Source organism: Anarhichas minor, unplaced genomic scaffold (assembly GCF_050575085.1).
Source record: "Anarhichas minor isolate MPS153535 unplaced genomic scaffold, ASM5057508v1 ptg000010l, whole genome shotgun sequence".
Classification (NCBI taxonomy): domain Eukaryota; kingdom Metazoa; phylum Chordata; class Actinopteri; order Perciformes; family Anarhichadidae; genus Anarhichas; species Anarhichas minor.
In genome coordinates this window covers 1625075-1638153 of record NW_027466456.1, presented here as the reverse complement: position 1 = coordinate 1638153, position 13079 = coordinate 1625075, and the positions used below count along the sequence as shown (strand labels likewise).

The following is a 13079-nucleotide window of genomic DNA, read 5'->3' as shown; positions in this document are numbered from 1 at the left end:
TCCGAGTGTTTTTTTGATGATCTGGCTAAAGCGTGCTTCTTCCCCAGCATTGTCGTAGCTACTTCAGTGACAGGAATGATGACCAGGACTGTCATTATCCAGATCATCCAAACTCATTTGGAATAAAACTTTTGTCAATATGAACGTTGACCGTGCTTTTAAAGCTGCTTGAATATGTATGGCATGTTTGCAGAAGGAAGTGTTTTGAAGAGGTGGGATTGTTTGTTAAGCGGCGTCCTTGCAGAGGCTCGTGATTGACGGGCAGCGGGACGTGTAGAGCAGCTCTCTCCAGTCTGTTACCATGGGCACCATCTACTCAAAGGACCCCGATCAGAAAGCAGCTCATTCTCACGCCTTCTGAGAACTCTGCCGGGAGTAAACACCACCGCAGCCCAAGCCAAACCTTTTCTTTCTGCCTCTCTCTCTCTCTCTCTCTCTCCAGCTCTCTGTGGGTGTGTGTGGGATGTCGTGTCAGGGCTGAAGCCCCTCCCTCTCCCATGAGCCCGTGTGCCCACGCACACACCTGGCGCCTCCACGCACACGCCCGGCGCCCACGCACGCACAGCCGGCACTGACGCTGTGAACCGGGACCCCTCAGGAGCCCAGCGGAGCCAAGCGGAGCGGAGGCGAGCCCAGTTGGAGCCTGAGGATGTCAACAGAGACAGAGCTACAGCCAGCGGTCCGGCCCAGCAGCGTCAGACGGGACTCCAAGAGGAAAGGTAGGAACACTGTAAACTATTAATACTGCAAATACAAATTATTGTGGTGCGATCATGGATAGAGTCAGCGGGTTTGGACTTTGAAGCCTGGATTACAAACAGTTTGGTTCGTCAGATGCATGATGCAACATTTATGATGCTTTAATGACGGTGTTAGTCGGTCTGTCTGCTCGGGACAAGCCCGCGTTGCTGCAATAAAAAGGATTAAAGTGAGATGAACCTTTGTCTCGTTAGATAAAATAGATATAATAACTTTCAGTGGAAAAAAGGTGATAAATCGCAATACATCGCAATATTCATACCAAGCTGTTTGCGTGACTAATGAATATTCCACTAACATTCTGGTTTACATGCAGCCGTTCACACATACAGACTGTCCACCTCCCTACTCTCCTATTTTGAGTGTAATTCATTTGCCAAAACAAAAACAAACTATAACAAAGTTAAAGATATATTGGATATCGCGGTGACATCATTATCGTGAATTCTTTTGGCCTCGATAATCGTGTAGTGAAAGTCTGACACCATGACCGCCCTGTTCCTGTTCCTGGTGTTTGAATGTAGACCTGTTTCTCTTTCCGACCTGAAGTGTGGGCTTTTCTTTTCGGGCATTCATCTCTCCCTCAGCCTCGCAAACGGTTGGCTGGTTGGTTTGAGTTCAACGCACAGAGCGGTCGTTAACAGTAGTCCGTGTGTGTCAAACTGCAATAAAACCCACAGTGTGAATGTGCTGTATACCTGTCCAAAGAATGCTCCTTAATCCTGAATATACATGAGACACATGTATAATATCCCACATATCTAAAGGCCTTTACAGTCCAGGAGCATTGTTTTGGTGCAATTAATTGCAAGTTTTTGAACTGTTGTTTTTTTGTCATGAATACTTTAAAAACGCAGAACACAAAAAATATGCGGCGAAAAAGCGCTTTTTTCCGGAACAAGGTTGAGCTTTTTGAGCTTTTGCACCTCAAATAAAGGCATCGACCGATCAATCAAGTTGATCAATCAAGACCGCAGACCAGATCTACTCGTTCTTACCTTCCACAATAAAAGCCCGAGACACGTAATAGTCACAGGCGATTTTGTGCCGTTAATTAGTAACGGCCCCCGGTGTGTAAAGACCCTTAATCGTAGAGCGGTGCATTCGGAATGAGGCCTAATTTCAAGGATCATTTATTGTCATTATGCAACACAGAGATGCACAACTTTCACAGAATTCAGTTGCAACACAACAAACACACGATAAACGAAAGACAAAGAGTAGTACATTCCTGTACTAGGAGTGATAGTGTATTATTAGTGTGCATGTAAAGGGGTTCAGTGTTACCCTTTAAGTCGTGTGAAAGGAATCCCTTTACTTCTACTTCTCTACTTACTTTTAGATCAGAATAATCAGGAGTATATTACAAACACACAGAACCTTGTACGGCCCTCAGTGCTGGTTAAATATTAGACACGCTGGTAAACACACACACACGTTTGTCAGCTACGTTTCTTTCCTCTTTATTAATGATGGATTTGGGTTAGACAGCAGGATGCAGGGCGGCTGTTGTTCATAGCTAATTAACAGGTGCGGTGCGTATCACGGTACAGTAGGTTGCCACCAAACAGGTGCAGGGATGCCGTGTGGTTGGTGTGGTTCCAGGTGTGAAAAGCTCCAGAGGCGGGTAGCTAGCAGGTGTACGAGAGCAGGCCCGGGTTGGTCCCAGAGCAGAGGTGATGCCGGGGGGGGGGCGGCAGCAGCCATCGCCCAGCTGCTCGCTGCCAGCTGCCCGACATCGAGAGCGACGCCCGGCGTTCTCCGAATAAGCATCTGATTGATGTGGCAAAACACGCTGGACACCGCCGGGAACGACACTTTACGGATGCACGGCAGCCACGCGGAAACACGCGTGCGCTAACACCTGCAGCAGACGCCCATTGCACACGGCACGCAGCCTCTCGGCCGCCCTGCAAACAAGTACCGCCCCCCCCCCCATACACAGTGTGTGAGGGTAGCCTGAATGCCTCTCATGTCCTATTTAGAAACAGCATTGTTCTGCTGCAATGGAGATCATGTTCATCATTCAGACTGCTCTCCATATGTGGGGAGATGCCGACACACACACACTCACACACACACACACACACACACACACACACTCACTGGGACTGGGATTGAAGCCCAGAAGAGCATATGAGAGGAAAGATGAATGGTTTGCCTTCAGCATTTAGACTTGAGGGTTTTTTAGCTTCTCCTCTCTGCCTCCGTCTCCGTCTCCGTCTCTTTCCTCTGTCTCTCTCACTCACACACACACCTACACACACCTTATCTTCCTCCATTTATGGGGTTCAAACACGGGGAAACTTGCTGAAAATAGGCGATAGACACCTTTTCTTCTGGTGTGCACAAATACACCCGTGGCCAAAAGTTTTGAGAATGACACAAATATTAATTTTCACAAAGTCTGCTGCCTCAGTTTTTATGATGGCAATTTGCATATACTGCATATACTCATCAAGAACTTCAAGGAGAGAGGTTCAATTGTTGTGAAGAAGGCTTCAGGGCGCCCAACAAGTCCAGCAAGCGCCAGGACCGCCTCCTAAAGCTGATTCAGCTGCGGGATCGGGGCACCACCAATGCAGAGCTTGCTCGGGAATGGCAGCAGGCAGGTGTGAGTGCATCTGCACGCACAGGGAGGCGAAGACTTTTGGAGGATGGCCTGGTGTCGAGAAGGGCAGCAAAGAAGCCACTTCTCTCCAGGAACAACATCAGGGACAGACTGATATACTGCAGAAGGTGCAGGGATTGGACTGCTGAGGACCGGGGTAAAGTCATGTCCTCTGATGAATCCCCTTTACCATTGTCCGGAGAAGAAAAGGTGAGGTCACAATTTAGCCTCAGAACACAGCCATGAATAAAGAATGGCACCAAAACAACACTGCAAATATTGACTCTTTGCATAAACTTAATGTAATTGTCAATAAAAGCCTTTGACACTTGTAATTATACTCCAGTGTACCAGTAACATCGGACAAAAAGGTCTAAAAACACTGAAGCAGCAGACTTTGTGAAAATCAATATTTGTGTCATTCTGAAAACCTTTTAGCGTCGGGTGTCCACCGTAAGAAGTTGGAAACAGTAAAACTGTTACGGTGGTTACTTCTTTATGTTTTTTAGATCTTTTATTATTCAGTCTCTCTTTCAAACTCTTAAAACAGAGTTGTTGATTGTTGGAGCAGTAAAGACGAACAAAGAGAGTTGTTGATGAGTTTTATTCTCTTCCTGTAGAGTTCGTTGAAGTGGGTTGACTGTTGTCTGACTGGAGTCTGGTGGCTTTGAGGAGAGCATATTAATTGTATGTTTTGTACGATGATCAATTATGATAATTGTCAGAATTGTCTTCTGGTGCTGGAGCCGATACGCGAGTCAATTATCTGGTAATAAATGCAGACCAAAGCCAGATGTTAGCAGGTGTTCGTGTCAGTTGGGAAAAGGGCTTCATTCTGCATCTCTTCTCTTTTTTTAAAGGGTGATGTAGAATTCACTTTGCTACAAAGTGAAGTGGTGGAGCTGGGCTCACGCAGAGACCTCATCTCTGTTCTGATCTGGGTCACTCATACAGAGACACACACACACACACACACACTCGGCAGGGTGATGAAAGTCAAACGCAATCATACACCACACGCAAGCAACAAGCAGGAAATACTGTTCCTGTTACGTTCAGTACAGACACGTGTTTCTGTTTCAGTCCAGAGGAGCTTGATTTGAGTGAAAAAAGATCCACTGAGTAGCCGATCATCACGAGGGTTTGGAACGGCAGCTCGGCTGCTGTGAGAATCCCTGCAGGATGGTCCTCTAACAACCTTCCTCCTCCTCCTCCTCCTCCTCCTCCTCCTCCTCCCCACTGCTCTGACTCTTAAATGACCTTGCCCTGAATGAGTGAGACTCGGAGGAGAGACTGATCACCAGGCGAGAGAGAGAGACTAATGAGTCAATGTGAAGGAGAGCTGTTTAATCTCAGGCCTTTGTTTCACAGTTCTGTGGTGAAGAATGTAATGAAGAAGAGTCTGGGACGGCAGCGTGTCACACATTAATCACAGACTGTGTGTGTGTGTGTGTGTGTGTGTGTGTGTGTGTGTGTGTGTGTGTGTGTGTGTGTGTGTGTGTGTGTGTGTGTGTGTGTGTGTGTGTGTGTGTGTGTGTGAGACTGGGTCCATGCGTCGGTGTGTATCCGAGTGTGTGTTGTCTCACACACGCGGTTATGTTTCATCGGTGAGCTCAGGGGTCGTTCTTTTTCCTCTACCAGAAGGCTTTTTATTGAATTACCATGAGAAGATGGAGATAACCTCTGACCTTTAGCATTAACATGACATGAGGCGAATATCTGCGGCTCTCTGCTTCCTCCGACAAAAGAATTAGTCGCTCTTATTGGTCGGGCCGGGTTCTTGAAGCATAATAGTCTTTATTAATCCTCAATAAATCCAGAAAGATTACATCTGTCCACCTCTCTATCCCCGTCTCATATTCTCTCTCCGCCCGTCTGGTCTACTTGTGTAACTGCAAATCATATCGATTTCAATATTAATGTGTGACCCTTTATAGCAAAGCGATGTCTTCTCACGACCCCGGTTCATAACGCTGTGAACTGTGAGCAGGTCAACCAAACAATGTGTCAATTAACTCAGAAACCATATTTATAATGTCATTCTGAGTAGGCACACGAGTATGCAGAGATACAAAGAGGAACAAACAGTATACGTCAATAATACAAACATTAAAGTCAATAACAACCATAATAACACCAGACCAAGTAAATGAATAGACAGTGTATATATGCATCATTATATGATTATTTTTAAAATATATAAATAAGTAAATAAAATCAACAAAGACATTCATAATACAAATATTATCTCAACTTATTCAGCATTTCATAAAACCGTCTTTGAATGAGCACAAATTCAATCAATAATACACATTTATAAACCAACCTTTAACATAACCTTCTTTCAAATTAAAAAACATTTTCTTTTTGAAAAATATCTGCTTCAAAAGCCTTTTTTCACAGATATACAAATAACCGACTCATCATTCATCCAGAGAGAAGCAACAGATAAACATCGGACACCATCATCGGTGGATGTCACATTATACGCCTGTAGGCCGATATATCAGCCGTGTTGAAGTTACGCAGAGGCACACGACTCCAGCGAGACGCCCACATGTTTGTTAATTAGTACGAGCGAAACACATTTTGATATTCTTCATGATCAATAAAACATAGCGCTGACACTCTGCCAGTGCAAACACTTTTTTATGTGCATGTCAAATTAGACCAGCGGGACAATTTGACATTTGAGCCCGACGGCAGCAGACAGTTTTGTCTCCACTTTTAACTTCTACATCTCGGCGCCCACCTCGCTAATGAAGGGCGATGACCCACGGACGCCTTTCTCCGGAACCTTTGAATCACGTTTCTCACTTTCACCATGCAAGAAACATCGCGATGTTGGGATTCAACAACACATGCTTTCTTTTTTTAGTCCACCGTAGTGTCATTAATAGAATGACAGATGTCACAGCATGCTTAATGAACGCATGCTCTGCTCTCTTGTCAAAACAGTGTATGGTGTTGGAGCTGGTAGTGAGAGCTTTATTTTACACTACTACTCTATTTATCCAGTTGTATAACATTGATATGTCGTGAATAAATACTGCAGACTGTTCTGTTTTTCTACGTCTTATGATGAGGAGGTTCCACTATACTGTAAACTGTAAACAGGGCTCATCTCTGTGAAGCCGGCATTGTCATGTATGGATATTTAGGGTTGTGAAAAATAACTTCAGATTAGCCAAATGTCAGTTAGTTACCAGACAATCGCAGATCTCTGCTAGTCTGCAACCTCCGTTTCTGCAAAGTGAAGCCAAAGCTTCATGTGTTAAAGCTGCATTCTCTCTAATGTCCACCAGGGGGCGACTCCTCTGGTTGTATAGAAGTCTATGAGAAAATGACTCTACTTCTCTCTTGATTTATTACCTCAGTAAACATTGTAAACATGAGTTTCCACTTCTTATTCACAGTCTGTGATCAGTCTGTGAGTATTTCTAAATACAAAGCCGTTAACTAACCTAAAGCTCCTTAAACTTCCTGGATTTAGACGTCTGTTTATCTACATGTGTGGGGAAGCACGGAGGCGTCTTCTGTTGGAGAGACGGAAGATGCTACAGCAACTAGAATTACCGCCTCGCGGTTGTACGTCTCCGCCAACCAGTCACATTGCAGTTACATACATCCATGTCTGTCCAAAATATCATTTTATCCTTTTGGGCATTTGAGCCAGATTTCCCTAATGAGCATATGAATTCTTGAGTTATGGCCAAACACGTGTTTTGTTGACTGTTGTGCCAAATATGAAGATCTTTGCTTGAGGCGTTCCAGATATAGATTGCTTTCATGAGAATGGACCGGACAGACGGACGGACAACACGAACAAATGTGTCGCCTCCGGCCACTGTGGTCACCGGCACAGAGGCCCAATGACACCAGCGAGTCACGTTGTGGAGCCGTTTACTCGCTTGTTTCCACTCAGTTAGAACGGACAGTTGTGACTCTGATTGGTGAGCTGCTCCACACCAGCAGCCACTTTGGCAGGTAACCAACAGTCACTTATGCATTCCTAAAATCCTACGTGTAAACATAACACTTCGTGTTTTGCTGATTTATCGCTTGTTTTTGTTGTTTTTCTCTCTCAATTAGCTGTATTTTATTCATAACATCATGAAATGTTTTCCGATAAAACATTCACTGATGCTTGTCTGTCTTTTTTTCGCGATGTGACACAGAATATGATTACAAATTATGATAACTTCCGCCGCTGTCAACACACGCAGTCAGCTGTCATGACAACTCTGAAAAATCACGACTCTCCCACAACGGGGAACTGGCTGAGGATGCGTGGGAGTGTGTTCCTACACTGTAGCTGGCAGCCAGCGGCATGAAAAGAGTGGTTAAGGGTTATAGCTGTGCAGCTGTTAGCCTCTGTGTGTGTGTGTGTGTGTGTGTGTGTGTGTGTGTGTGTGTGTGTGTGTGTGTGTGTGTGTGTGTGTGTGTGTGTGTGTGTGTGTGTGTGTGTGTGTGCTCTCGTCTCTGGTGTGCGATTAGCAAACACATTATCTTCTTGGTGTGGATATTATGCACACATCCAGTCTATCTGGCACAATCACCGAAGCCATTTACTCTGATATCTTTCCCTGGGGAATCTTAGAGCACAAACAACGGTATTTTGAGTGTGTGTGTGTGTGTGTGTGTGTGTGTGTGTGTGTGTGTGTGTGTGTGCGCGCCGTCTATGAGAGGTAATCAGATCTGTTCCCTCCAATCAGACGGAGATTGAATTGAATTCGCTGTGTGCTGTTGTGGGTTGTCAGTGGAGGCCAACGGCGGATGGAAGACAACGGGCGACACTCACCAGCAGATAGTGGCACTTTCTCAAACGCGGCTTTCCCAGCACTAAAACTATATTTAGAGATAACTGCCTCCACTCGGTCTCTCTCTCTCCCATCACTTTATTTCTGGAAAAGTATAATCTCTCCATCCTGCTGTCTACTCACCCGACTGTGCTCTCATCGCACCCATCTATTTATCCATCCGCTTTTCTTTTTCTTTTGTTTCCCTTGGGAGGGAAGGTAAAGGTGGCGAGATGTGATCAATGCTCTTCCCAGCATGCCGCTCTGCAAACCCTTCTCTGTGTGCAGCGTCTCACACTGATGACACACTCTTCTGCCCACATGTTTAAGGGCTTCATCCAAGCTTTTAAACGAGATAAGATATCATTCTAATAATCCCAGAGGAAACTCTTTCTGCTGGAGTTTGATCAAAGATTACAACAGAAGAAAGACAAAAAGAAAAACAATAGAATCAAAATATGAACAGATATGAACAAAAGAGTAATACTTATTAAGTGTAAAAGAAGGTAAATAAATAAAGACGTACAGTAAAAATTCAATTATAATAGAAAAAGTAAATTACAACAACAAAAGATTAAATACAAGAAAGAATAGAATGTGTCTTATGCTAATTGGACACTAACTAAACTAAAATAGACAATATTGTGGATGATATTGAGAGTATTGTCAATGATATTGATTATTATTAAAGGTCGCCACATAGAATATGAATTCAAAATGCCTGACTCAGAAAACAAATGTATACGTATTAGTCAAAAGCTTTCCTGAGTCTTGGACTGTGTGTGTGTGTGTGTGTGTGTTTTCTGTGATCCTCTCAGTACGTTCAGCTCAGTCCTCTCCTACACACTAGTCGGTGTGGCTTCGCCCGCCGCATCACTAACTACAGTCTCCATAGCAACAGTTTGCCCCCCCCCCCCCCCCCGGCTCATAATTTGCACAAAAGGAAAGAAAGCGTCCCAATGTCACACGTGGGCTGTGACGGAGGCCGATACTCTCACCCTGCTGTGCTGGTTGAAGGACTGTGTTAGACGCTGACGGGCTGCTGTGTTCTATACCAGGTCTCTCACTAACAGAGCGCGCTGTGTGTGTGTGTGTGTGTGTGTGTGTGTGTGTGTGTGTGTGTGTGTGTGTGTGTGTGTGTACAAAGCTTATCAGTGACACATCGGTACTCTGAGTTACATTTTTTTTAAGCTCCAACCAGTTTTGAATTACATATTTTCAAAATGTATCTTGGTATTTTTTAAAAGATTTTAAAGACACACTTCCTGTGTGTGAATATGTTTATGTCTTCATACTTATATTGTCGGCCCTTCGGTGCCATGATGTGATTATCAGGCTCCCTGATTGATTGAGTGATGTCATTTTGTAGTGTCACCTGATTGGTCCAAGTCTGTCTACCGACTATTTCAGACATGCTCTCCTGATGTAAGGTAACCTGATGCACAGAAACACACTAAATATCTCTGAATACAAGTGAAGAAGGTGTGCGGGAGATTTTTTGTTCCATATTGTCGACCATATATTCCTCTGCGCTCCAGTCAACCTACTGGTGTGCAAACGTTTGAAAATCATGTCAAAGGGATTTTCAGATTTATTTTAAATAATAATGTTAATATTGAAAGGAAGTGTACACGCTCACTGATTGGTCAAACAGAGATGTTCCAGCAACTTGTGTCACACAACAAGGAAGTAGGGATGTGATTCGTCAACTAGTTGATTAAACGTCGCTTGTCGACACCAGAAACCACTTCCTCTTCCTGAAGCAGCGTCTGTGTTCAGCAGTCAATGGGTGACCAGCAGCACACCGACTGAAACTCAGCGTACTAGCTATAGCTAGCCGACTAGCACATATGCTACGGACTGAAGCTAGCGACTTAGCGTGCTATGAATCAACGCAGCAGGCTAACAGCAGCTAGCTAACAGCAGCTAGCTAACAGCAGCTAGCTCAGTGAATCAAACACGCTAAGATGTTAATGATATCAGCGTTGCTGAACCTCGACGACTCTTAGACTGCAATCACTGCTGGTGTTTCACCAAATGTTTCACCACACACCAGCTACATGAGGCACATTCCTACCAGGGCACCCGAAACACATTGATTTCAGCGGCATTGGTTATTAAAAAATGTGATCTAGCGATAACGAATGGCTTTAGGACAACGTTTATTCTTCATCATCAGATTGAGCTCAATTTTGACTGTTTTCTTTCTTACTTTTAGATTCGTTTAAGTTTAAACTTCCATTTACACCTCAAGGAAATTGGTGGTTCGAAACATCTTTCGACAACAACTTCAAGTGCTTCCATATTTTGGTAGAGATGACAGACACAAGAGAGAGAGGGATAGAGAGAATGAGAGAGAGAGAGAGGGTCTTTGTTCTGGCTCACTCGCGTCAGCATGAAAGGAGCGCCGCTGTGTTCTGAGCAGTTACCCATGTTTCCTAATGCTTTGAGAGAACGTCCTCTAGTGTCTGACAGTCACACACACACACACACACACACAGATTATGGAAACAAGTAGTTTTGACACTTTTCAGTCTTTTAGCGTTTGAACACACTAAATATGACAAAGCGTTTTCCTGTGCTTTTTCCTTCATCTGAAGACAGGAAGTGTTTTTTTCGGAAGCTCTCAACGCAGGGTTTGTTCTTCTTTTGCAGCATTATATGAATGTGTGTGTGTGTGTGTGTGTGTGTGTGTGTGTGTGTGTGTGTGTGTGTGTGTGTGTGTGTGTGTGTGTGTGTGTGTGTGTGTGTGTGTGTGTGAGCGGTGGCGGCAAAGGGACGACCGACAGTGCGGTCCATGGGGGGGGGACTGCTGCATGACAGGATTCTAGCGGCTTGTTTACACAGCCCACTCTCTGATAGCCTGTCAGAGCCCAGAACACACACAGCTGCACCCACAGACAAAACACACACACACACATATGCACGACAGACACAGTTGCGTGCACACTCGCAGGCCATGTTTCCCCTTCGTTAGTGAGACCAATTACCTCGAAATTTAAAGCCGGGGCAGGAAACAAGCTTTAGCACCAAGAGTCCTGCATAGACAGAGGGATGCTGGGTAGAGGAGACAGAGAGAGGGGGGGGGGGAGGGAGAGGGAGTTCACAGGATTGAGAGAGGCCTCATGCTAGCATGTTGGCTTCTTATTAAATGGGGAGAACATCGAAGAAGAATGAGACGGAATGAAAGGGTAGAGGAGGGGATTAAATCACCTTATTCCTGCTGTGTTCTAGATGACGTGAGATTAGATCACTTTCCTCTGGTTCAACAAGATTATGTGGACGGCAGTGGTCCAGAGTACAACTTGTTATGGTGAAAATAATGAACAAAACCCAGAACCCACTGTTGAAACACCTTTCCCGATGAGACGTTTACAGGCAGAGAGCAGGGAGTTGTTCCGCCCTCATCGTACTGTATTAAAAGCTTCAAGCATTTCCTAAAATTCCACTTCGCTGACCAGCTAAGTGAGCAATGAAATAATGAACTCGTGCGCACAAAAGCCTCCGTGGGTTTGTGGCTGGAAACAAAGATCTGTGGAGAGAAAAATAACAAGCAGTAAGTAAGTAACGAGCACAAGAGTCATGCTGCCCGCGGCCAGCTTTCGTATCGCAGACGAGAATCTGAGCGCTGGAGTTGGGGGAGAAAGTTAAAAAGTAACTCAATTTTTTAAAGCTCCACTAAAGAGGAAGAGGCCAATGTTTTTAGTGGGCCAGCGTTTCATGAACTGCTTTTATCTGCACAGCCCTGCATCATACTGAAGACTGGGTATCAGTACGGAATACCTTTAAGACATTGACCAAAATAACCCGAGTATTCAAACTGTTCCAGTCAAACGACGGCTGCATTCCATCCGTTTTGCACCCAGACCCGGAAGAAAACGACTATTTGTGTGGTTTTGCCACATTCTCATCTCAGCTCGTCACATTCTGACGCTTGATCAGTCCTTGGAGTCCAGCACTAAACTCAGGTTCAGGCATCATGTTTAGGCTTAAAGTAACCCTAAGCGGTCTCCTACTTACACGCGTCATTTCTGGCAACTTTATTGCATGAAAACTTTTGACGATCACCACCAAACTTGGCATGGCTCTTCCTCAGACTGTGACGCGTCGAAGGAGGGGTTGTTTTTGGAAATCGACCGAGGATAGGCTGAGATCCAGCCACAGACACACACATGAAATGAGAAAATCCTACAGATGACAGCCAAAACTGGCTCTGATGATGTTATGAATATGAATATGATTCCTATTATCTGTATTTGGATGTATTGAATCATATGAGTGATAAAGAAAGTGAAATATATAGTTATATAGTGTATAAAAGTACAATGTAAGAGCTGCAACAGCTGGTTCGAAAATTATGACCTCGCCTGACCCCTTTGTACTAAAACCTCTTATTATTCACTTTATTCCACTTTAACCATTTTTTAATAACTACTGATCAGTTATGCTATGACTTGGGAAAGTTTTAGGGATCAAACTGCATTATTTCAATAACCTTTTATCAATGAAAGTGCATTTTTTCCAGGCGGAGCTGAATGTTTTCAATTTCAGCTGTGTAATCTCTTATTTTTCTATATTAACCAGTAACATATACAAAATATTTACACAATTCAACACATCTCACAAGTGTTACCAGTATTCTAGCATCAAAATTATTAAAATAGACCTTGTAGTTTGGGTAGTGTACTCAAAGGAGTAGGAGTATGCAATTTTCGAGCAGGGGGCTAAAAATAGGCCTAGTAGTTAAAAGGTAGTCCTGTTCTTCTTTGACCCTTCTTTGGGTCTTTGTTGGTCTTTATGTTGCGTCATCACACTCCCTGCAGCTTTTCCTCTGAGCGTCTAGTAGTGATGTGTTTACGGTGCGTCTCATAAAGGGTGACTTGTGCGTCGGTGACAAAGCGTCTGTATTA

The 13079-nt window shown here is 44.3% G+C and overlaps 1 protein-coding gene across 1 annotated transcript in view; it reads left to right on the top strand.

Moving 5' to 3' along the window:
- Positions 1-649: 649 nt before the first annotated feature.
- Positions 650-13079, top strand: part of dab1a (DAB adaptor protein 1a) — a 48872-nt gene continuing 36442 nt past the window's right edge. The window contains exon 1 of the mRNA XM_076088535.1: positions 650-719. Coding sequence (XP_075944650.1) covers positions 650-719 — 70 coding nt within the window. The remainder of the gene's footprint in view (positions 720-13079) is intronic.